The sequence below is a fragment of the Vigna umbellata genome, chromosome 4 (genome assembly GCF_029865625.1).
Source record: "Vigna umbellata cultivar VRB3 chromosome 4, Vumbellata_1.0, whole genome shotgun sequence".
Lineage (NCBI taxonomy): Eukaryota > Viridiplantae > Streptophyta > Magnoliopsida > Fabales > Fabaceae > Vigna > Vigna umbellata.
Genome location: NC_142168.1, coordinates 51,127,813 through 51,155,011, shown reverse-complemented (window position 1 = coordinate 51,155,011; position 27,199 = coordinate 51,127,813). Strand labels below are relative to the sequence as shown.

The 27,199-nt window shown below is 32.7% G+C and overlaps 2 protein-coding genes and 1 long non-coding RNA gene across 4 annotated transcripts; 2 read left to right on the top strand and 1 right to left on the bottom strand.

Moving 5' to 3' along the window:
* Positions 1-1,046: 1,046 nt before the first annotated feature.
* On the bottom strand, positions 1,047-2,009 carry LOC148200537 (protein DMP7-like). The gene has a single exon (XM_088111274.1). The coding sequence runs from the start codon at positions 1,994-1,996 to the stop codon at positions 1,328-1,330; it is 669 nt and encodes a 222-aa protein (XP_087967400.1). The 5' UTR covers positions 1,997-2,009; the 3' UTR covers positions 1,047-1,327.
* A 15,189-nt stretch (positions 2,010-17,198) lies between these two features.
* Positions 17,199-18,012, top strand: LOC148200536 (uncharacterized). 2 transcript variants are annotated; one of them, XR_015786231.1, is made up of 4 exons: positions 17,199-17,259; positions 17,474-17,565; positions 17,834-17,902; positions 17,996-18,012. It is a non-coding gene; the product is annotated as an uncharacterized LOC148200536 (long non-coding RNA). The 2 variants fall into 2 exon arrangements; XR_015786230.1 differs by having other exon boundaries at positions 17,834-18,006.
* A 5-nt stretch (positions 18,013-18,017) lies between these two features.
* Positions 18,018-20,167, top strand: LOC148200535 ((+)-neomenthol dehydrogenase-like). Its single transcript, XM_088114163.1, has 5 exons — positions 18,018-18,057; positions 18,167-18,413; positions 19,099-19,173; positions 19,577-19,753; positions 19,862-20,167. Exons 1-5 carry the CDS (start codon positions 18,038-18,040, stop codon positions 19,901-19,903), a joined length of 561 nt encoding a protein of 186 aa, XP_087970289.1. The 5' UTR covers positions 18,018-18,037; the 3' UTR covers positions 19,904-20,167.
* The last annotated feature ends 7,032 nt before the right edge of the window (positions 20,168-27,199 follow it).

Here is a 27,199-nt window from a genome sequence, read left to right as displayed (position 1 = left end):
TTAAGATCGAAATGTTATTGGGACGAATTCTTTTAATGTTGATAATTTTTTTTAATTAAATTGTTAGGATCATTTTTGCTGTTATGTACCACTAATATATATTTTCTATTGGATATTAACTAGGATTTTATCAGCTATAATGTAAAGGAAACTATCTTTTGAAATATATGAACTAGATTCCTTTTATGATGTATGTTATGATTTTTTTTAATCAATGTCTATAGATATTACTTTTTTTTTATCATCGACATGAATGTTATTGTTTATAATTTCTTTCATTTTCTTTAAATGTTGACTGAGAAAACTTTTAATCAAGTAATTTTTTAACATTTAAAATTTGTTTTTATTTGATAGTAATTGAAATACTATATCCAAACAAAAAATCAAAAGTCAATCAATTTAAATTGAAATATGCAAACAAATTAAAAGTGAAATAATTTGAAAGAATTTCAAATTCAATGTATTTAAAAATTGCCTATATAAATAGAATTTAACATCATTTTAATAAATAAAGAGAAAGTAAATTTTATGGAAAGTAAATAATCTCATAATGGATATTTTGGATACACATTTTCCTCCTAATATAATTTATTTCATTTTTCAAATGTTTTCTTTCATTTTCAAACAGTAATGTAGAATTTATGATTGAGTAGAAGTCATGCGTATGTTGTGATATATTTTGTTTAGAGGAGCTGAGTGACAACTATAGTCACGTATGAATTAAGAATACAAAAATTGAAAACAAATTCACGTAAATCAGTTGTCATGCATATTGACATTTTGGTTCCTTAAAAAAAAAAGGTTAGTCAGAACATTTGGTGTTTAATGAAAAAAAAATTAAAATAATAATTTTTCACGTACCTAAATATTTTACATTCATTCGATATTATTACTTATTTTTTATTTTCTTCTTTATTAAAATAATAACAAAAATTAATTTATTTAATAAAATTTTGTTATTTATTAAAATCATGACCATTAACGAATAATTAGCATATTAACTGAGACGAATTTAAAGTATATAAATAAATAAATCTTACTTTATAACCTCATTTTATAAACTTAAACTAAATTCAGATATTTTTCAATATTCTAAAGGAAGACAAAAACACAAAAGGGTTATCATAATAAAGAACTCTCATGACCTATTTTGAGGTAGGTCAATTGATTTTACTTTTGCATGTTTCTCTCAAACATAACATTATCGTATTTTGTTAACAGGAGAGGATCTAAACGCTCTACAGTAAGCAATATCCCTTTGATGTGTTGGCTAAACTCCTTACTCAAAGTCATGTTATGACTATAGAAATGGTGAAAAGTGGGGGGTTCAAGGTCTAGTAGAAGAGTAGAAAGGATCTCTCTGCAGCAAGAAGGGGTATCCAATTCCTCTTCTCTTGGATGGAAAAGCAACAAACAAGACACTCACAAAGAAACCAACCACAAGAGGGAGAGTGTTGGTGAGCTTTCTAGGCAATGCTGGGTAGTAACACTTCACCACATCTTGATGCAACCCTGCAAAAGCAAGAAAAGAGACCAAAGACAATGATGCATAGAAAATATCAGTCCATCTCAGTCTATAATCTGATGGCACACGAGGCTTCTTCTTGCCCCCATTGAAGGTCCATATCCCTCTCAATGTTGCCACTCCATAGTACAATCTTCCACTGCTACTTCTGAAGCTGTCAGTTAAGGTGAAGAACACACATGACACTGCCATAAGGGCCAAAAAACTTCCCATCAACCATCTGTTCAATGTGTTGCACTCACCATCATCTGTCAGAATTGGTGCAAAAATGCTGAAGGCAAGGATCGTCACTGTAGGCAACAGAACATTGAGCCTTGCAGTTCCACTTAGAATTGCATTGATGACATAGAAATAGTAGGACTCATCAATGTCATAGTCATCAACATCATAGAAATCATCTTCACTATTCTGCTGCTCCTGCTGCTCATCTTCACAGTGGATGATCAAATCTTGGCTTTCTGAGTTACTCATCTCCAACCAAACAAGATTTGGTGATGATTTTGTGGAATTATAAGGACTGTTTTCTACCTTTGTATGTTATTTTCTTGGTTTTTGTTCCTTCCTTTGTGATGAAAATTCTTCAAGGAATATGGTTTTCCTTCTTCAGCAATGTTTTGAGTCAGAATTTGCTTTCAAGTTGGGAAATCTTTATGCTTTTTGCCACACTTTCCAGAAGAAACCCTCTGTCCAACAAGCTTTGTAAGTAACATTAATAGAACATTACAATTGTCTCATAGAACCCTTTTGTTTCAGCTCACTTTTTTTAGTTATACCTTCCTTTACACATGTTGATAACCAACCATTTTTGCTTTCTCTTCTGTTAGGGATTGCTTTTTAATACATGTTCTCTTCATTCTTCTTATAAAGATGCTAAATGTTAACACATGAAGAGGACAAAGAATGTCAGACTTTCTACAATTGTTGCATAGAGAAACTGATGCAAAATTAATCAAAACTTTTTTGTTCTGACACAAAATTTACACTGGAAATGATTCTCTTGCAGCACCTAGGGGTAATGTTACTTGCACATATTCTAGCTGCCACTGTAAACTACATGTGTGAAAAACACTTTTATTTTTTTCACAAATTAATTCATGACATTGTTTATTAACATTAATATAAAAATAATATACTACTATTGTTGTTGACCTATTCTTTATATATATATATATATATTTTTCTCTTTTTGAGCTTCATAGAGTCCGGCATAGAGATAATAGTAAATTTTAGTTTGTTTTCTAACTTAAAATCATGGTACGGTCAAATTAAAATATTAGATGAGCACAATAATTTTGGTTTTGAATAAATTTATTCATAAAATAAGTTTCTATGAGAATAAAAAAATATGTTCAAACTTAAAACTAATTTATGCATAGGTTAACAAAATTAGTCATTAAAAATTTAATATAAATCTTTTATAAGTAGTTTCTGTTTAAATTAATTTTAAAATATATTTTTATTTTTCTTTAGTACAATTACTTATAAAAAATAATCTGTCTATATATTTCAATTTTGAAATTTCCACTTAGTGCTTGGGTCCATGAAAATGGTGTAAATCTTAAGGTTTGATGTCTTTATTACCATCTATGTGATGTAAAAAGCAATTATTAAACACACGGTATGAAATTTAATCTAGTTTTCTTAAAAGGTATTTTCTAGTAATTATTTTTTAAAATTAATTTTCATTTATCTCGTGTCTGGTATATTTTCAAGTTTCCAAACTTTCAAACTTTATTTAATATTTTATTAACTTAGAATTTTATCATAACAACCTATTAATAGAAAATTTTGAATATTGTATATGAAAGGTTAAAAAATATTATAATTTATATATAATTAATATATAACTAATATTATATTAAATATTTATGTTTTATTTTTCTACATGGGATTAACATAAATAAATATTTTTCTAATTATTAAAAATCAACATTGTTTTCTTTTCAACGAGAAAACCAATTATATAAGATGATTGTCATTAAAAAATTTTATAGATGACAAAACATCAAGTCCAGAATGAATTTTTAGTATAAAAAAGTAATTTTTTATAAAGGTTACAATTAAAATATTTGAAAGTAGTCCAAGTTTATGATATAAACACCAAGATTCAAGCATTAATATTATTAGGAATCAAGTTTGATTCCTTACTGTCAATGAAGACAGTAACCTTGTATTTATTGCTTTCTGTTATGTTTGTTTTTAGCTTTTAATGGTTTGTTAACAGAGCTCTATAAATAGAGCTCTCCATCTCGGATCAGTGTAAGAAATAACACACAGACTTACAGATTCTATGTACTAAGACAAAATATCAAAATAAGAAAAGAAGACACTTTTCTTACCTCTCACGTTGTGTTCTTCACTTTTCTCTTCTCCGTCGTCGTCAACCACCGTCTCCTCCGCCGTGGATCTGCGCTGGAAGTCCCGGAGCTTCATCGCCTGGAGAGCTCTCTCTTTTCACTCTGTTCTCTCTCATCTCACACCTTCCAGACTTTGCCAGCGTGGCTGGGACATCACCAATATGTTTTCAGCGTATGAGATATAATGGGCTGGGCCACGTACGGGTTTATACTGTGTTGGGCCAATCCTAAAATGGTATCAGAGCAGGTCTAGTGCCTGCTCTGTTTCCGTTGCCTCTGATTCATCTTTCTTGGTATCTTCTTGGCCAGTATCTCCCTTCTTGGTATCTTCTTGGCCAGTTTCTTGCAAACATTCCTTATGGAACGAATTGCTGATCAATCTTGTGACACTTCCAGCCCATACTACCTACATCCAGGTGAGAACCCAGGTCTCACCCTCATTACACAAACTTTAAATGAGAACAATTACTCCTCATGGAGCAGAAGCATGAGAAGAGCCTTACTCTCCAAGAATAAGACTAAATTCATTGATGGGTCCATAAAGAAACCCCTAAAAACAGACCCATTGTTTGATGCATGGGAAAGATGTAATGTGATGATACTTTCCTGGATCACCAAGACCCTCTCTCCACAGATTGCTGAGAGCGTCATATACATTGAAGATGCAAAAGAGTTGTGGGATGAACTAAAAGAACGGTTCTCCAAAGGAGACTATTTCAAGATCTCTGATTTACTGCAAGACATACATTCTATTAAACAAGGAGACAGAGGAGTAAGTCAGTTTTTCACTGACCTTAAAATTCTATGGGAAGAGCTGGAGTTTCTAAGACCCATACCCACTTGCACATGTAAGATTCAGTGCAGCTGTGAACTCTCTAAAGTCTCCTTAAAGTACAGGGAAATGGAGCATGTGATATGCTTCTTGAAAGGGCTGAATGATTCCTACAACACTGTAAGGACACAAATTCTTTTGATGGACCCTCTACCCAATGTCAACCGTGTCTTTTCTCTCATTATGCAACAAGAGAGACAAGAGAAAAATAGCTCTCCCGAGGTCAAGGTTCTAGCCAATGCTAGTGATAAAAACAGCCACTGGAAAGGCCAGGGAAGAGGATCTGGTTCACGTGCCCAAGGGAGAGGAAGGGGTAGAAATCCTAACTATGGTAAGCAGTGTTCCTTTTGCAACAAGATGAACCATACCGTGGATGAGTGTTACTCTAAACATGGATATCCTCCTTGGTATAAGAAAGGGGATAGCAACCAGGACAAGAGGACCGACTGGGGCACTGCAAATGCCTGTCAGACAAGCACCGAGACAGGAGGGATTCAAAACACACAACAGACCAGTAATGACAATGTTTTCAGTTCTTTCACAGCTGAGCAGATGCAAAAGCTCCTCAGGATGATAGACAAAATTGATGAACCCTCTCACAAAGTCAACCAAGTCCAAAGGGGAGACACAGAACATAAACAAGGTAATTTTTCTTGGATACTAGACACTGGTGCCACAGATCATGTAACACATGATAGGGCAAATTTTGTTACCTTTTATAAGATTAAACCTATCTCTGTGAAACTACCAAATAATACAGTTCTGACTGCTGAGCATGCTGGAACTGTGTGTTTTTCAAAAGATTTTGTTATTTTTAATGTTCTTTACATCCCTGAATTCTGTTTTAATCTGATATCTGTCCAAAGCCTCACTAAGGACTTGGATTGTAGTCTAATCTTTTCCTCTAAGACTTGTCAGATAAAGGAGAATCATACCTTGAAGATGATTGGATGTGCTAATTCTTGGAAGGGTCTCTATTACCTACAAGCTCTTCCTAAATTTGATCAAAGATACACTGCTAAAACTGTTTTTTCTTTTAAGAACCTGAATGTAAACCTGTGGCACTGTAGACTGGGCCATCCAGGTGACAAGATTATGAAACGTATATGTGACACTTTTCCTTATGTTGAGGATGATACTAATACTGTTTGTGAGACTTGCCACTATGCTAAGCAGCGAAAATTACCCTTCTCTAAAAGTGTTTCTGCTACTACTGATTGCTTTGAAATTATACATTGCGATATATGGGGTCCTCTTAATACTGTTTCGGTTCATGGTCATAAGTACTTTCTAACCATAGTTGATGATTACAGTAGACACACTTGGGTTTTTCTCATGAATAATAAGGGCCAAACTAGAGAACTGTTGCAGAATTTTGTTATTAAAATCAAAAATCAGTTCAACAAACTAATTAAAACTATAAGATCTGATAATGGCCCTGAATTTAATTGTGTGGATTTTTATAATGTGCATGGGATCAACCACCAAAGGAGTTGTGTTGAAACCCCAGAACAGAATTCTGTTGTTGAAAGAAAGCACCAACATATTCTGAATGTTACCCGTGGCCTCCTTTTTCAATCCAATGTTCCTAATGCTTACTGGTCTTATGCTGTTGGCCACGCTGTTTATCTAATAAACAGATTGCCTACTGCCATTCTCAACCACAAAACTCCTCATGAAATTCTCCACAAATTACCTCCCACCTTTTTAGATCTCAAAACCTTTGGTTGTCTTTGTTTTGCCTCCACTCTCGAGAATAATAGAAGCAAGCTTGACCCTAGAGCTAGGAAAGGAATTTTTCTAGGATACAAATTTGGTGTGAAAGGGTATATTGTTCTTGATCTGCACAGTAAGGAATTGTTTATCAGCCGAAATGTCCTCTTTCATGAGGACATTTTCCCATACAAAGAGCCACATGACAGCAATCATGACAGCAGAGCCCACTGTGATGTTGGGAAGGACAGAGTTGAAAACCTAACTGATCTCCTACAAGATCAGTACGCTATCAGCAGTGGTAACAATGGTGAAGTTACTGACCAGGCAGCAGTAGGGCAACCAGAGGAACAGCCCTCAGACAGTGAAGAAAACAGAGGTGGCATCAACAGTAGTCCCAACAGCCAGGAAAATAGAAGGTCTAACAGACCGAGAAAGACTCCCACCTACTTGAAGGACTACATTCACCAGGTGAATCAATCCTCAACTACTAAAAATAGACTGAAAACTCCCTATCCCATCTCTGATTTGTTGTGTTGTGATAACCTTTCAGAGAGACACCTCAAGTACACTATGATTGTCACTGGGAACAAAGAACCCAGATCTTACAATGAAGCAAAAGAAATGACTGAATGGGTGGAAGCTATGCAGAGAGAAATCCAGGCTTTACAAGCCAATAACACATGGGTTATGACACCACTGCCTCCAGGGAAGTCCGCAATAGGATGTAAATGGGTATACAAAACCAAGTATAAGGCCGATGGTACCATTGAAAGATACAAAGCCCGTTTAGTGGCAAAGGGTTATACACAGCAGGAGGGAATCGACTATCTAGACACCTTTTCCCCCGTAGCCAAGCTTACTACAGTCAGACTACTCATTGCACTTGCTGCTTCCAACAGCTGGTTCCTACACCAATTGGATGTTGACAACGCTTTTCTACATGGAGACCTCAATGAAGAGGTCTACATGGAACCACCTCCAGGTCTGGATGAGTGTAACGAAGGACAGGTTTGCAAGTTAACAAAATCATTATATGGCTTAAAACAAGCCAGTAGACAGTGGTTTGAAAAGCTCTCATCATTTCTAATTACTGCTAATTTTATCCAATCTAAATCTGATCATTCCTTGTTTATCAAGAGAACATCTACAAGCTTTACTGCCTTACTTGTATATGTAGATGATATTGTGTTGACAGGGGATTCTATGATGGAGATCAACAAAATAAAGGAACTACTCCACAATCGATTTCGAATAAAGAACCTAGGAGAACTTAAATACTTCCTAGGACTGGAAGTGGCCAGATCCAGAAAGGGCATTCACCTCTGCCAGAGAAAATATGCCTTGGACTTACTGGAAGAAACGGGAATGTTGGGGTGCAAGCCTTCATCCACTCCCTTCCTAAGTGACACAAGCACCTTGTACAAAGAGGACAGCTATCTGGATGACCCAGGACCTTACAGGAGGCTGATAGGGAAGTTGCTTTATCTTACAAACACAAGACCTGATCTATGTTTTACAGTCAATTTGCTTAGTCAATTTGTTCAATCTCCTACTGATTATCACTACCGGGCCATTCAACACATTCTCAGGTACATCAAATCCAAGCCCTCTGAAGGATTATTTTTTCCAGCTGACTCCCCTATGCAACTGAAGGCTTTTAGTGACTCTGACTGGGCAACATGTCCCAACACTAGAAGATCTACAACAGGGTTCTGTATCTTCCTTGGATCCTCACTCATCTCTTGGAAATCAAAGAAGCAGAAGACTGTCTCCAGATCTTCCACTGAAGCCGAATATAGGGCTCTTGCAGCCACTGTATGTGAGATACAGTGGCTCAGTTATCTACTTCAAGACCTTCAGATAGAAGAATCAGGAACACCTGCCTTATATTGTGACAACAAATCCGCAAGGCATATAGCTCACAACCAGAGCTTTCATGAACGGACTAAGCACATCGAACTCGACTGCCATGTCGTCCGTGAGAAAGTCCAGGAACACTTACTCAACCTTCTGCCCGTACGCTCTGACCAACAGTTGGCCGACATCTTCACAAAGTTCCCTCACCGCGTCAGATTTAGGTCAACAGTTCCCAAGCTTGGACTGACGACCATTCATCGTCCAGCTTGAGGGGAGGCTATTAGGAATCAAGTTTGATTCCTTACTGTCAATGAAGACAGTAACCTTGTATTTATTGCTTTCTGTTATGTTTGTTTTTAGCTTTTAATGGTTTGTTAACAGAGCTCTATAAATAGAGCTCTCCATCTCGGATCAGTGTAAGAAATAACACACAGACTTACAGATTCTATGTACTAAGACAAAATATCAAAATAAGAAAAGAAGACACTTTTCTTACCTCTCACGTTGTGTTCTTCACTTTTCTCTTCTCCGTCGTCGTCAACCACCGTCTCCTCCGCCGTGGATCTGCGCTGGAAGTCCCGGAGCTTCATCGCCTGGAGAGCTCTCTCTTTTCGCTCTGTTCTCTCTCATCTCACACCTTCCAGACTTTGCCAGCGTGGCTGGGACATCACCAATATGTTTTCAGCGTATGAGATATAATGGGCTGGGCCACGTACGGGTTTATACTGTGTTGGGCCAATCCTAAAAAATATATTTATGATAAAGTGGATGGATGAGGCAAACTTTTTATTAGATTTAAATAGACATTGGACCACTTCTTCAAGCTCTTTGTATGCCTATAAACTTTCACATATAAAGAGAAATACATATGAAGCACATAAGACAAGCATAGAACATATTTAACATGTGTTAAATGTGAAAAACAAACAAAATTAAAACATATGGCTGAGATCCACTTTTGGTACACAAAGCAAAGGAGTATAAAGGGGATTTAGTTAAGAAATTTCCTCCCTTTATGGACTCTCTTCAGTTAACTTGAAACTAAAGTTGTCAAAACGGGTCACTCGGCCCGGCCCACCATGCATTGGTCACTTAGTGAACCAACCCAACCGGACTAATTTATTAGCGAGTCAGAAAAATTCGAACCCGATCCACCACGGGTTACTGAGTAAACGGGTTGGTTCACTAACTCACTTAATTAAAATTTTTTTAAATAAAAAAATTTTCAAACTTTTTATAATTCAAATTTAAACAAATTACACTCCTAACATTACAATTTTTTTAAATAAAAAAAATTACAAACTTTTTATAATTCAAATCTAAACAAATTTCACTCTCAAAACATGAGTGTTTAAAAGCAAAAAAATAATAATAAATATTCTTTTATAAAATTAAAATTAAATTTTAATAAAATAAAATTAGGTAAGTGGGTTGGTGGGCCAACCCGACTCACTACGAGTTCAACCCGCATGAGTCGGGTTTAAATGAGTTGGGTTAAAATCTGACCCGCATAAAAAAATACAATTTTTTGAAATCCAACCTGACTCGAACATGTGGTGAGTCGGATTGATCCGCAAGTTGTGACCTATTTTGACAGCTCTACTTAAAACGTTCTCTATATAATGCGACATATTCTCTATTCACGTAAGTTCTTTCTTCCATTTTGTTCTTTACTTTGTTCTCCTACTTGTCTAGTTGTCTTTCTATATTTTGATATTCTCCATTGTTATGTTTCCACCATATGTTTTGATTCTTTTCTTCATCCGATAAAATTTTCACAATTCATTAATCTTTCTTATTAAATTCTTGTAGTTTCATTGAATTCTTTACACCCATACCAAAGACATTAATTTAACTCCGCAATAACAAAAGTCTAATTTACATATTGGAGACTTATTTGTGCAATTTCAAGTGTATAAAAGGTTCTAATATATAAAGTACTTTATAACATCATAAAAATTAAACGTGCTTAAAAATAATTTTTTTTCGTTTTTTTCTATTAAAATTCTAAAACATTTTCAAATATAAAATTTTTCAAAAAAGAAAAAGTTATAGCCTGTTATGTATTCATTTTTGTTAGATGAAATCATATTGATGTATAATGTTTACTCTAAATTTTATACTCTCTTGTTTAAGATAATGTGTGTTATTATTCTCTAGAGAAAAGAATTTACTAGTATATTTTATTATATAAGTTATTCTCACAAATTTTATTTATTTTTATTTATTAGAATTAGTAGAGTGAATATAATATTGAGGTGTTATATTTGGATGTATTTTGCAATAACTTTGGCCAAATATTAATTATTCTTGTATGAGACTCAGATGTCACACAAGATTCTAACTCTTGAGTTATTGCTTGAGATGTTCCTTGTTCGGTTTTAAGTTTAATTTGGGTGACACTTGCAAGAATTCTGACATTCAAATTAGTAATATGATTAATGTATTGAGTTTCTGTATGTATCTAAAAAGTGACATTCTACCTAGTGATAAACCCCCTTTGTATATCTTATTACTTAGATATTGAATGAGCTTGATCTACACTTGATACTCCTGTTTTAGGAATGTGTTCATATTTTAGGAAGGTTTAGATACTACAATAAATATCACATTGTAATGTTAGATTAACCTATTACTATTCTTAAATGTGGATTATGATGATACTAGTTAATATGATCCAACATGACCTTTGTCTATGCATTGTGATTTTAGTTGTAAGCTAAGAGGATTATATATAAAAAACTGCACCACAAATGGTCACTGAACAACACCAAAATCTAACTTGAATTGGTCAATTTTAACATGCCAACAAGCTTAAAACCAATACAAATAGGTGTAGAATAGAAGTAGGCACTCAAATGGATTCTAAGAAAGGTTCTTCAACAGATGAAGAAAGCAAGAAAAACTGAAACATGTTTTGCTCCAAGCAAAATGGAATTTTATACCAACTTCATCAAAACAACACTTAAATTTTTCAACTCTGCACCAAAAAATTGACCCAAGATTGGTGGTTTTAAAAGTGAATTCGTGCATAAGTGATTTTGACTCTTTGATAATACTTTCAACAACTTTAAAAGTGTGCTTAAAAGGTGAGAATTTGCAACCAGACCTAATGTACACTTATTTTAACTAATGTGAACATCCTAACATGTCTATAGTGGTGAAATGGACCTAAGAAAACTATTCAAAAGCATAGAATTAGGTACAATACAACTCAAAATTTGAGTACTTGGAACCTAAAAAGTGTGCTTATAAGGGTGAGAATTTACACCCAGACCTAATGTACACTTATTTTAACTAATGTGAACATCCTAACATGCCTAGAGTAGTGAAATGGACCTAGGAAACTATTCAAAAGCAAAGAATTAGGTACAAGTCAAAATTTGAGTAGTAGGAACCTAAAAAGTGTGCTTATAAGGGTGAGAATTTGCACCTAGACCTAATGTACACTTATTTTAACTAATGTGAACATCCTAACATGTCTAGAGTAGTGAAATGGACCTAGTAAACTATTCAAAAGCAAAGTGAATTTAAGCCATATTCGGAACTTGCAAAGTGAATCTGAGTTGCAGTTCTGTTTTGTGCCTAATTAGAGTTCAAACAAGTGTATTTTGATTCATTAAAACTGTTGAAATAATTACCAAAGTGTCATAATGGCTTAGGCACAAAATCACTTCCAAAACCACCAATTTTGAGTCAATTTTGGGAAGTAGACAAGTTATTTTGAGTAGCAGTTTGGTTGGCTTAAATTTGAGTTTTAACATGTTTGTTTTCATCAAACAATTTCCTGAAGTGTTTAGTTTTGATCTATAACTGCTGTTGTGTGATTTTGAATCTCAAACCACCAATATTCTACTTATTGCATTAGTCCAATTTTTCCATTTCTGAATCTGTTTGGCATTTGGTAAATGGCTAAACATCTTGCAATTTTATTTCCTTGCAGAAATTTGTTATCAAACTTGTAGCCCACTAGGGATTGGTCTGCGGATTGTGATTGTGTAGCTAGTTCTTCACTAAATTTGGTTTGTCACTAGATACTTTTATAGCTATTTGATTGCCTAAAGGATGTTAATATGTATTATATATCCATGCTTTTATAGATATTTGATCGCCTAAATTATGTTGATGTCTATATTGTATGTTCATGTATATTGTCTTTCATTTATTAGGCTACAACTTGATTAAGTTAAGTAGTCATTTAGAATATTATGGTACTACACACATTCTCAATGGAATGAGAAGGGTGAAAATACCATAAACACTTATAACCTACAAAATATGTGGAAGTTCTCTGTAAAAGAGAACTTCAATAATAATAAGTTGTCTCCCCCAACTTTAATACACACCCCCTTAGGATGTCTAAGGCATTTCAATACTGAGGACTTCTCTTGGCATATACATATTGTATACTTATGACAGTAGTGTTAAAATTGTCATCCATGTTCGACTTGAGTAGTAATAGGTTTATTACTTATGTCACATGGAGTGTTGCTGTTTTGGCTAAGTTTGCCTTTGTTTGGCTTGTCACAGAACATGGCCCATTTTCCCAACCACCGTGGATGGATGTATGACCGTTGTTATAGCGGAAGGAGAGGTTTGAAGGAATCTTTTGTCATCAGAGTTGAAGAGTTTGTGGAGACGGCTCGACGATATCAATATTATGCTTTTGATGGAGGGATTCGATGCTCATGCATTAAGTGCGAATGTACAAGGATTTTGAAAGATGAAGACGTGAAAGTTCACCTATACCAAAAAGGATTCATGCCTAATTACACGGTTTGGACATTTCACGGTGAAGAAATTCCTTCCACCTCCACTGCAGCTGAAAAACGACTTGCATCAGGTTCGAATAATATTGTACATACATCTGAGATAGATCAATTTGCCTATATGCAAGAGATGGTCGACAATGCTCTTCATCGACAGGCTGAACAAGAAACAAACGATAGTCATGATGAAGAGTCTCCAAATGAAACCACTCAGAGGTTTTACAATTTACTGACAAAGGCAAATGAACCTGTATTTGAAGGTTCATCTGAGTCTAAATTTTCAGTATGCATTAGACTAATGGCTGGTAAATCTAATTGGAACGTTCCCAATCAAGCATTGGACTTCTTTACAAAATTGATGTTAGATTTGACACCGCCAAATAATTCTATTTCATGTACACTTCTAACTATAAATTATGTTACAGGCACAAGCTTTGGGACGAGCGGTCCATGTTGATGAGGTCTTTGCATAGGCTCATGTTCGGAAGGACACTAATCAATTCGTTGATGAAAGATCTTGGAAGACTCATGTAAGCAAATAACAATGGTACTAATATTAATTTCTCATTATGTTATTGTATCATTCCCTAACATTGTTTTTAATGTTTGAACAGGAAGAATTTTCTACGAGACTTTCACAGATTAGATCCGAACATAGGTTAGCTCCTACACCAGATGATGTGACTAATGAGGACGACGACATCCGTAGGACACGGTGTTGGGTTGATGTCGTTGGTGGGAAGAAAAAGGGACGAGTGTACGGTGCAGGACAACTTGCTGCAAACTATACAACATCAAGAGGAGGTACTCTAAAGCACCAACCTTCTTCTTCCACAACTACTGCTGAAGAGACCATCAAGCACTTGACACAACTACTACGACAACGTGACTAGGAAAATCAATATTTGAGAGAAAATTATAGTGACTTGAGAACCGAGTTTACTAACTTCAAGTCCCTGGTCATGAGAGTGTTGTCTGATGCTTCAAGTAGTCATTCCACTGTCCCTTCGACTCAGTCACGACCCTCCCCGTCACCCGTTGTCCCTCAGCAGCTCACATTAGTCCAGCCCACATCAGTCCAGCCCACACCAGTCCAGCCATCTATAGAGCAACAAGATGATGAAGATCATTCTGATGATGAATATGCAGATTATTAGTTTTATTTTGTTATTGAACATAGTTGTTAGAACATTTTTTATGTTACATTATGATTCTCTTACATTACATTTTCTAGATGAACAATTGTTTTATGTTTATGGTTTCATTTACAAATACAAGTTCTTAAATTTCAACAATACCAATAATGTTATTATATTGTTGTTTACTCTATTAATTATTGGATGACTTTGGAATGCATATTATGGAGGCTTGTCTGTAGTTTGAAATTGTTATACAAGTTTGTTTGTGATGTGAACATAATATGCAGGTTTGTGTGATTGGATAACAAATACAAATATCAGTTAATCTTGCCTGATTCTTACCGAGGACTTTTACCCTTCGATAATCACTTTTGTGCTTCGCTAATAAGCTTTTTATATCATGAAAGATAAATAAAATAACTCAGCCTCTAAAAAAAGAAAAAGATTATGTTGTCAATTTTATTCTCTCCTGCAGGCAAATTTTCTTTCTTCATAAAGTTGTCCATAAGTATGGAAAACCAAATTCTATCTTCAATCCTATTGGTTAGGTACGCCTACTGGACCCGCGTGGGCCCTACCTTTTGGCCAATTAAGAAAACATCATAAATGGAAAAAGGAAGCTATCTTGTACAGTCGGCGGGATTCGGAGGCAAGACCTTCTTGGGAGCTTATCAAACATCTACCACTTAACCAAATTGATTTCGTTGAAATGTTAACACAGAAGTTTTATATAAAACTTACTTCCCGAGATTTCGATTTTAAAGTACAAACAATTATTAATCAATTTTCATACAACTCCTAAATACTTTATGTGACATCTCAAAATATATAGCAATGTATATATGTAGAATGTATCGATTATAATAATAGAAAGCAGTTAAGAGTACACAATAGATAGGATTAAGGAGTACAGTTATCCAAGTCTGGCTGGGAAGTTTTAAAACTTAAGTACAAGTTCATAATTCTCCAAAATACAGATCATGATAAAATGAAGGCTAGAAGTCTTTCAAAATAAAGAGCTATTTAAAATAAGAGCTAGTAGAAATCCTAAGCACTAGGGGTTGGGTCTTCCTCAACTTCCAAAGCTTGCTCCAAAGGTACATCATCACCTACTGCTCACATCCAAAGGATTGGATGATCATCGCAAGGGGGAAAGCAAACACATGCAACACATACAAATGCAAGGGTGAGCTAGGTCTAAAACAATCATACAATTCATTTTCAATCAATCTAGCATTTTCCAGAATATCCATACACACATAAACACCTTAGTCACCATAAACATAAGCATTTATTTCATAAAACTCATCAAGACAAGCATCCTATCATGTTAAGACTCTAGACACGTCTGGACATAGAATGTATGTAGAGCTGGGGCGGGTTGTGCACTTGTGATGGCCCCTACTGCTTTGCAAAGCCATTGCCGAGGGGTTCCACCCGACCATACACAAGGCTAGTCCGTTACCGCGGAATAGACCTTCAGTGATAGCGCCTACCCTAGGACCTCCCACTACTCCCACCACACGCGTCAATCCTCTCTAAGTGAGAATGAAAGACCGTTGAAGTGTTAGGGATAACCCCCCATATGGAAGCCTCTCACATTCATTCAATACACTAACTGATCCCACCGAGAGATCTTAATTTCATATTCAATCCGACCACTTTAAATCACATGATATTCCTCTTGGATCAATAATGTACCTCATAAACCACTTTGATTCAATCAACATAAAATTTCATAGTCATTCAAGTGCATTCTTACTATATTGTCTCATACCAAACCCATACACCCTCATACAACATTAACCATGTCATAAAACAACTCATACATTACATACTTTCACAAAACCATCACTTATCAACACAAAATTCTTTAGGACTTTTAATTACCAATACTTAAGTAATTCAAACAGCTTGGAGACCCTCACCAATGGCTCCGGAAGGGTCAAAAACCCCCAGAACGAACTAAAGAACGTCCAAAACGGACGTCCGGAACCCCACAAACTATCAAAAACAAACACGACAACAGAAAATTTCGCCCAAGCGCCCTTTAAGGGCGCCTAAGCGAGAATTATGCAGATTTTTCTGCATAATTGAGCAATTCTACCCCCTTTTACCAATTCTAATCCTTTTGGTGAACTTCTACAACCCATAAGTCAACTTTCATGCTAAAATAAACTTACCTAAACAATTCTAATCCTTTCTAACATTATTATAAAGTGTTTATGCATTGATTTAGGTTCTACAACTTCAATTTTATCAACCTAGAGGTTTAAATTCAATTCTACAACTTGGAGTTGATTTTTAACCATTTAAACATGCCTACTAAGTCACACATGACCTACCTAAGTTATCTAAACTGACTAGGATCACCAAGAATGCCTAACTCTAAATTTGACCACCACACTTCCTTTCTAACTCTAAAACACCAATTTACCCAACTTAGGGACCCAAAACCCAATCTTACCACTTTGCACCTATCTTGACCAATTTAGTGACTCAAACAAGTCACAATACAGTGGGTGAAACTGTCCCCACAGTCCAAAAACATGACAAACCTCATTTGCTCAAAATCACTACCTCACTTCCTCTAACACTACAAGAAAATTGCATTTTATATACTGATTATTATATACGGATTTGAATCCGTATATAATAAAAATGTTACATACGGATATTATATACGGATTCGTTATATACAGATATTATATACGGATTTATTATATACGGATTTTATATACGGATTTATAATTAATTAATAAATAAATAAAATTAACTTATTTTAAGTCGTCAACCCTTTCTTTTTTTTCTCACTCGCGCTGCAACCATTTGTTGTTTGGAAAAAGGGTCGAGGCACTCCCACCACCAAACCTATTCTTCTTTCTCTTTCACTTCAACCCTTCCTAAATCAGTGTTCTGGTCGTGGTTCTCTCTCGTCGAGCCCTCCTTCCCCTTCTATGGAGCCTCGGTTCTCTTTCGTTGAGCTTTCGTAGGTCGCGCATTGAAACCCTAATTTTCCATCATTCGAACCATCATTGTGCGGCCTTGGTACCATGGTTAATTGGTAAGTAATGTTTAATTCTCATTGAGCTAAATTTTTGAATTGCAAAAACCCTAATCCTCTTTTTCTCTCATCCATTTTCGATTTATGCAATTCCTCGCGTGATAAGGTTCTATTTCTTCCCCGCAAAGCTATTTTGCACGAATTTCTTTTTTCTACATTTATTTCCTCTTGTTAATCACCCAAGATTTAAAGCTTTTATTGCACTAAAAAACAGATACTTTTCGTGCTTGCGTTTTGATTTTCGCAATGGCCTCCAAAGCTCCTAGATCGAGGATTGGTCACGAGAGTAGAGCCAAACTGCAAAAGGTTAGTTTGCGTGTTCATCTTCTTCATAGTCGTCTCTCGGCTTTTTAATTTGTTTTTGTTTTTTGTTTGGATAATTCCGGCTTTGAATGATACTGTTGTTACTGGTTGAGAAATTAAAAAGAAACTTATTAATAATTATTTAAATAACACTTGTGGTGATTGAAACTGACTAATAAGAAAAAGAACGGTAACAGAAAGAATAGTAAATATTTTATTCTTTTTCTATGAAATCTATTTTCAAGTTTTTTGTCCTTTTCATTTGGCACAGAAAGAAGCAAGACATAATCGACAGGCACTGTAGAAGATTGTAGTTACAGACATGCCGGCTTGAGCATTGGTATTCTTAGTAATGAATAGGAAACCATAATTTGTGGAATTCATATTCAGAGCTCAAAGATATGCATAAATAACAACTTGGTAACCATAACAGGTTTGTAATAAGCTGCATATTAGTTCATAGTTGAAACTGAAGATGGGGGAAGCTACAGAGAGGTATTCTTGCTTTTTCTCTCACAAGTTTGAGATACCAATTATATTGCTGTATTCAAAATATACATTTTCTGAGTCCCTTTGACCTTTGGGATGTGGTTGAGTTGATCAGGTATGCAGTGGTGACAGGAGCAAATAAAGGGATTGGATTAGAGATAGTAAGGCAGTTAGCTTCAGAAGGAATAAAGGTGGTACTCACTGCAACGAATGAAGATAGGGGTCTTCAAGCATTGGAGACACTCAAAGCCTCTGGTCTTTCTCATCTACTGTTGTTTCATCAGCTAGATGTGGCTCATGCTGCAAGTGTAGCTGCTTTTGCAGCTTTTATCAAATCCAAATTTGGTAAACTTGATATTCTGGTAAAATCAGACTTTCATGCTTCTCTCTTTTGTTTGTTCTAAGTTCAAGTTTGTCTCATAAATCTTCCGTGCTTAAGCTTCACTGAATGAAAACTTTAAAGACAAAATTATTTTATTATAGTTTTTAAGATGGTATCAGTATAATCTAAAACTTGTTTTGTCGTGCCTCTCTTATCTTCTGCTATCATATTACTCACTAATATCAAGAAGTATGCTTGAGATCTTATATTTATTAGAGATAAAATAAATTTATTATATATAAATGGAAACAAATCAAATTTTTCCAAGTTTGTTTCATTAAGACGTTTGAATATTTCTTATTATTTCTCTTTCTAACTTTTCATGAAAATCTCATCTCCAACCAAAGTCTTCTGTTTTTTGCTCATTTGTTAAACGAATTCATCTGTTTTTTGCTCATTTGTTAAACGAATTCATTGGGTTTGTATAAAAATTGTTCAAACCTGTTGGTGTGTGCATTAACCATTACTTTTAATGATACTTTTAAGACAGTAGAGGCACTAGAGGTTAAAAAGAGATTTCATTGAATCAATTTGACAGATTCCTTTTACATCTAGTCATCATTTGATTAGGATAAATTTTTGTAATGGCTTGAAGGGAATCAATTCTTTACAAATGGTAACCTTTTGTTTTAGCATGTTTCAATATGAAATGTTGTTCTATGCAGGTTAACAATGCGGGAATCAATGGAGTTGTAATTGAAGACAGAGACTTAATCACTATAGTCATCGTGAATCGTGGGGTAAGAATATAAGCGTGTTCTGAAATCTAATTAATAGACATGGAAAGTTGCAGTGTCTAAAAGAGACCTAAAGTCTTCAACTTTTCTAGACCATTTGAAAATCTAGATCCCATCCCATGTCAACTATTGAAATGGTAGAAGTAGAGCTTATAAAGGCTTGGAAAATTCTCATCTCATGAACTTGCATTTGTCGTTAAGCCCAACACAAAGTCAAGGAATTATGAAAGCATTTTAACAACAGTTAAGGATTTTGGAATTGGCTCTTCTTTTGCAGTGTTAATGATTAGATTATCCTGCATATTGTTACTACAACTCAATAGATTTCTTGAATGTGCAAGAGACTTAAATAGTTATGTGTAATTGTAGGATTTTCAAAGTGTCATTGAGCTGCCACTGTTTTCAGGTGATACCAGATGAGGAAGCAACAAGGGCAGTGACTCAAACATATGAATTAGCAGAAGAATGCTTGCAAATAAATTACTATGGCGCTAAAATAACTATAGAATCCCTTATGCCCCTCTTGCAATTATCTGACTCTCCAAGAATTGTGAATGTATCATCCACTCTCGGGCAATTAGAGGTAGGCAACAACTTCTTCTGCAAATAACTTCATCTCATCTGAATAGTTAATGAATAGCCAATCATAGTTAACTTCAAAACTTCATTAAACTTTTCTTTGTCATTGCAGGTTGGAAAAGCTATAACAAAAGATGATAAAGCTCAAACATAATTGTTCTGGTTGTGATTACAAGTTGCTAAATTAGTATTGAAGTCCGAAGTGTTATTACTACAAAGAGGTATATGATTCAAATGCTACATAAATATTTTATTGTATTAGTTGGTTAAAATCTTGTTTAATATATATTTGTATAGTGTGGATGCAGGGCATATATATTTATTGTATGGGATGTTAGTCATGATTGATATATTGTTATATATATTACATTTATTACGTTATATATTATATAGCAAGCTAAGATAAGTTTTCGTTTCAGATTTTGGGTGTAAAATATTATAATATATATATATATATATATATATATATATATATATATATATATATATATATATATATATATATATATTAGATGGTTTGTAATAAACTTTTTCCTTTGGGATTATTAGTATATTATATTAAAAGTATTAACTGGATTGCTGCAAAATTAATTTTATTTGGATGTATGAACGTGTGAATGTACCAAGAGGTTTGAACAAATATTATGCACCATACCTTGTGATTTTAGTATAATCTTGTTGCAAATTTGGATTCAATTATTATTAATTAGTTGACTTCTTTTTCATAATATTTTAGATAAAAACTCTTAAGAAAAGAAAATAAGAAAAAATCTGCTGAAAATTCTTTGCTGTTTTGATAAAAATGTTGCAGGAAATTATTTGATGTTTGGATATAAAAATGCTGCAGAAAATTGTTTGTTGTGTTGATTCAAATGCTACATAAATATTTTATTGTATTAGTTGGTTAAAATCTTGTTTAATATATATTTGTATAGTGTGGATGCAGGGCATATATATTTATTGTATGGGATGTTAGTCTTGATTGATATATTGTTATATATATTACATTTATTACGTTATATAAGCTAAGATAAGTTTTCGAAACCTATGTCTTATTTTTGATAAATGTTGAAAGTTTTCAGTGAATTATATCTTTTATTAAATAGTTGTAAATGTTTATCTATATTAGATGATTTTTGGCAATTTGTTAGTTATGTTGACTTTTATCAGCTATTGAAACTCATAACTATTAAATGCAGATGCAGAATCACCTATTTTTTTTTTTATAAAATCATAAATTATATACGGATTTTTCCGTATATAATTATATACGGATTTTATATACGGATTTTCCGTATATAATTAAATACGGATTTTATATACGAATTTTCCGTATGTAAATTATATACGGATTTTTCCGTATGTAAATTATATACGGATTTTTCCGTATGTAAATTATATACGGATATATCCGTATATAACTTAGCTACGCTTCTTTTATATACGGATTTTTGTCCGTATATAATCCGTATGTAATATCATTTTATATACGGATTTTGGAGGTTATATACGGATTTTGACCGTATGTAACTGTGATTTTTCTTGTAGTGTAAAATGACCAAAAAGTGACCCTAAGACACTTGATTTTCCTTCCTATCAACACCACAACAAGTTTTCCACACCAAAGCAGTTCCAACATACATAATTCATCACTCAAAATCATCCCAAACAGTTCATATCCATCAATCACCAAATTCACATAACACTCACACTTCCATACATGCATTTCAAGTTAGCAAAAATCAAAATTTTGCTTCCAACAACATACCAATTTGAAAATCATCATGCATTCACGTCATAAACCTAAATCGAAAAAGAAGAACTAGCTCCCCTTACCTTAAATTTCCAGCACTTAAACTCAAGAGGAAATCCAAAGGCACTCTAGGAAAATTGACAGCACCTATATTTTTTGTGTGATTAATACCTTGTAATTATTAATTGTATGCTTGTACAGTGTTTTGTCTATATGATTGAGTATGATGTGTGGAATTGAAATTAGGGTTTTAATTTGTCTTACTTGAATTGTATGGTGAAATTGAGAATATTTCCTTATTAGTATTGTAGATTATGATATCGTTTGAATTGGTGAAGCTAGTGTAATTTGAAATTTGGTATGTGGGATCTTTAATAGTTGTTGAACTGTTTGGCAAGACTGAAATGTCATAAATCTACAAAATTATGTATAGTAGAATTATGTAGAGTAGAATTATGTAAAGACACTTAGCAAGAATATGCTCGTTAGGCAAAGCCAAAGTTAGAGAATTATTGACTTGATTGTCGTCGAGTAAAAATATACTCATTATTCAAACTCAATGTTAGAGAGTTATTGACTTGGTGGTCATTGGACGAGCTATTTGGTCAGAGATCTCACTGACTTAGTAGTAGTTGGGCTACTTTTGGGAGAATTTAAGTCTATGAGTTTCATTTTTAATTTTGTTGGACGAACTATTTGGTCGTTGGATGAGCTATTTGGTCGTTGGATGAGCTATTTGGTCATTGAACAAGTGGGTTTTCAAGCATTACTGTCTGAGCAAGTAGATATTCTTGCTGAGCGAAATTAGTAGAGTTTAACTCTATTTCATATGTTCTCTTTTGGCGCATTTAGTGTATGATTTTTGTGAATGCTAAAAATGATAATTGATTTATGATGTTTATCTAAGAGTGGTTGGTACTAATCCAAGGAGGATTAATTGTGATTTCTTTAGTGTATGTATTAATATATAGATTTAGTATTGAAAGTTTTTTTGTCACTCTAATAACCATCCAATCTCAAGTAAAGAAATGTGAGGTATATGGTGAGAGAAGTAGAAAATCCTAGTCTAGGAACTTTACCTTGGGCAAAGATGTTAATAGACTAACGTTGTATGTGGTAAGGTGAAACTCATTAACAATGACTCTACAAAGCATTAGAAGCCACCACAAGTGCGTAACTCACCAAAGTCTTATATCAATACATGCATCTAAGTCATTGAGTCTAGTATGAGTTTTTATATGTGATATGATTATTGTTGTTATGAATGAGTTATGTATGATAACATCTTTATGGCTATTTTATGAATATATTTTTTTCATATTAGCTTACCCTTTCCTCTATGTTATTTTATCTGTTTGTTTCTTTCCTTTGCAATGATCACCATAAATGGTGTGAGTAGATGATGTGGTAGTTGAAACACCTCAAATTTCTTTAGGGTATTACTTGTAGTAAAACAAAATTTTAAATTTAACATTTGATATCCATAATTAAAATTTTATTTTTGATTTAACATAAGTATGATTTTAAACTTACAAACCTTAAACATAGTCTTCACAATTTAACATGAATACGAATTTAAGCTTCGAAATCTTAAACAACATAATTTTCATATACAAATTTATTTTTATCAAAAAGCTCCTGAAAGTTTTTCCCAACATGTCTCTCGTCTCTATGCATGTCCAACTACATCTGCAACATCATTTGCTCACATATAACAACATGAGTTATATGATCATTGCACAAACAAATAAGAGTGATCTAATAATACAATCATTAAACACATTCACCCTATATTCAATCATATATAATTACAATTTATACGCACAATTATTTCGATCGATGCCATTAATTCACTTTATTTTATCTTTTATTTTCCATAACATATCATCCTCTGATTCCTCTCAAAGTCATCCTTTTCGTTTCCATAATCCCTACAAGTAGACTATACTTACTCTTGAAGCCTTATGGTCACACCGCTCTCTACTTGCTTCCTTAAGCCTTACAAGTATACTATACTTTACTCTCCGAAGCCTTATGATCAGACTGCTCTTTACCTACTTCTATAAGACTTACAATGTCAAAGCCTTATGGTCAGACCATTCTTTGCCTACTTTCATAAGCCTTCTAAGTTAGTCTGCTTAAACTCAAAGCCTTATAGTGAAAACCAAATGCATTATTCCCATATGTACAATTACGTTAATAAAGACTTATACATTGTTTCATAACTAACCATTCCTCATATTCACTCAGCATTACACAAAATTAATGAATCATATCATTTCATCCATCTAACTCAATCATATTCATTCATTAATCATAAATTGGTAATAACCCATTTCCATCACGCAAACATGTCAATACCCAAAATTTATAATAAATAGATCATACATATACCTATTGACAAGATAAATATCATACTCTTCTTATAATCTTAGCTTACCCATAACGAGTACAACCTCAACATAATTTTACTAATCGAACCTTATTGATCAACAATCTAAATTATTATGACGTTACATAGAAGTTTGTTCCTTGTCCATGTCTCACATTGAAGATCTGAACAGGTAAATTAAATCACAATATATGTAGAATTTGTGATAAAATTTCCAGTCCTATCTAAAGGTTAATAAAGCGGAAATATTAAATTTTGCATCGATAGTCTAGAAACAAAATTTAGGTTGTGTTGAGATCCTTAATAAAAACACAACACAATTTCTATAAATATCTAATAAAAAATCTAAACACTCAAGGTGAATCAATATGTCTTAGGAACTACATATCCAAATTTCAGGTTATTCTAACTGTTAATTAGGTAGAAATTGAGATTTTATTCAGACAACTCGAGGATAGTATTCAAGTGGTTTTCAGCTCTATTCGAAATGTGAAATTAATTCCTCTAAGTATAGATACCCAACTAAAAATCCAAGTAATCAAAGTATAATATATGTCTCAGGAATCATATATCAAAATTTCAACTTAATATAACGGTAAACGAAGTGACGATTGAGATTTTACCTAGATAACTTAGAGACAAAAATAAAGTTATGGTCATTTACTCAAAATTACGAAATTACTTGCTCTAGTTATAGACCTCAAATTAAAAATCTTGACGGTCAAAGTGAGTTACTATGTCTTATGCACCATATATGAAATTTTCAGGTTGATCTAACGGTAGACTAAGTGGGAATTAAGGTTATACTAGGGTAACTTAGAAAATGGAAAAATAAGGAAAACATAATCAAAGAAACCTAAACTTCACAATTGGGATGAATATCTATCCCAACATCTTTATAGCTCACATATTCAGAATAACAATCACAATTTATTTGAAATTCACATTGTTGATTATCTTTACATAAAAAAAAATTATTTCCCATTTTTGAAATAAAGTGAAAGCTTCTTTATTAGACTTCTAGGAAAGAGAGGTGTGTCTCAATGGAATACTTAAGTACCATGTCTTTCCTTAACCAAAGTGTTCCTCAGCTAACTTTCAAAATCTTCACATTATTATCATCCCAAGATTAACATTTACACATTCACAGATTCAATACAAGATCACATACAATATCCATCATCCAAGTTCACACAGAAAAACAATAGTAAGGATAGTTCCCTTTACACCACAAAAATATTAGACCAATGCTTATTGCAAAATAAGAACAGAGAAATGTTAGCTCCTCTTACTTGATTCTCTCTTCTTCTTGGATGAAGAACACCTCTTTAGAAGCTCTTTCTACCTTCTCTATAACTCAGATTCTAGCCCTAAAATCTCCTTATTTGTTACTAAACTCTTGTTCACTTTCACTCTCTTGATTCAAAACTCCATTTTCTCGCCCTTATTTATAGTTGAAGTTAGGGTTACTGTAGTTGTAATAAATTTTACTATAGGAGTGTTGTAATTGTACTACATTTTTACTGTAACAACATGTGTTTCATGAGATATTTTCACTGTATCATATGTATTTTACTGTAGTATCGTACGTATTTTACTATAATTATATACGTATTTCACTGTAACATTTTACTATAGCATAATATAAATTCTTCTAAAAATACATATTTTCAATATAATTATTTTTCAAAAGTCTTACCGTTAATCCAATGGAGGTGATGCGACACTTTAGTTACAGGTTAATTTAGTTGTATTTATGATTTTCTTTTTGAAAAACTTTGTTTTTTCTTTTGTTTAGTATAATATATCTTAGTTACATAAAAATTATATATATTTTTGGTATTATAATTAAATATTTTGAATTATATATTCTTAAATACTAAATATATGATATTTTTTAATAGTTGTATGCTATTAAATGGATGTTACAATAGTATTGTTAGAACTTTGTTTCCCTTCATAATATAAACTAGCTACAATGTCATTGAGTGTTAGTATTTTTGAAAATTCTGAAAATAATTTTGAATTATTATTGGATCTTGTAATTGAAAATCTATAAAAGATAATTTCTTTAAAATATATTTTAGTTTATCTTTTTATGAAATATTGCTAATAAAAATCGAATAGAATCATTTAAAAAAAGTTAATGGGTATATGAGATAGTGAAAAGTAAAAATAAGTCAATGCAATAACGCACAAATTGCCGTATGTTTTTCTTATGATATTCCTTTTAAAGTTGAAAGAATATTATTATATACTATTGAAAACACATCCTATCCAACGTAATTACTTATTATTATTATAATTATAAAATAATTATTTTAATTTTAAAAAATAACTAAATGTACAGAATGTAATCAAATAAAAAAGTATTGAATTTTAAAAAATAATCACTTAAAAAATAACTATTTTAATTCTAAAAAATCATTATTTAAAAAGTAAAGTTGAAAATAAAATGTATATACAAAATGGAGAATCTATATATTATAGATAATTTTGTTATTCTTAAACTGTCGTCATTAATCACTATCACCTAAAAAAACAATTTATTTTTCATCTAATTACACTCAACTTAAATCGGTTTGGTTTATATAAAATGTTTAAGTCCGAAAAGTACTTATATCTAAAAAATAAAGGCTAAATGTTGTATATAAGATTAAAAATAATATAAACTTTTGAACTCTTAAAAATTGGAAATATACAAATTGTTTTATATTTTTATTCTATACATATATCTTCTCTAAACCCTAAACCTAAAAGATATATATATATATATATATATATATATATATATATATATATATATATATATATATATATAATCTTCTAAATGAGATTTATTGATATTTATAATTTATTGTTACAACATATACTAAGATCAACAACCCATAGTCAAATTAGTAATATTTGATAACAGATAATATCTTTAAAAGAACAAATACTAACCATACAAGAATGAATTTTTAGTACATATTTTTATAAAAGGAATAGAACCTAAAGTGTTTTATTTTAAACTTAAATTGTTAAAAATCATACCTTATCACATCATAGTATAAATTAACCAGTGTAAATGTAATTTCTTTTATCATAAATTTTATAGTAATATTATTTATTTATTTTATTATAAAATAATTTATATATTAAAATACTTAAGTATTAGTTTAAAAGTGAGATCTAACCTAAGCTTTAATTAATTCAGAGTATATACTTCTCAAAATTAAGCAGATAATTTACAAATCAACCCAACGCGGACCGAACACTTAGAAAAAAAATATAAACAGAAAAAATAAAATAAAATCTTTTAG

Excerpts from the sequence above, each read along its gene's own strand:
- LOC148200535 (XM_088114163.1), top strand. The coding sequence starts at position 18,038 with ATGGGGGAAGCTACAGAGAG. Across the intron at positions 18,414-19,098 it reads TTGGTAAACTTGATATTCTG|GTTAACAATGCGGGAATCAA; the intron begins GTAAAATCAGAC and ends TGTTCTATGCAG. Across the intron at positions 19,754-19,861 it reads CCACTCTCGGGCAATTAGAG|GTTGGAAAAGCTATAACAAA; the intron begins GTAGGCAACAAC and ends TTGTCATTGCAG.
- LOC148200537 (XM_088111274.1), bottom strand. The coding sequence starts at position 1,996 with ATGAGTAACTCAGAAAGCCAAGATTTGATCATCCACTGTGAAGATGAG.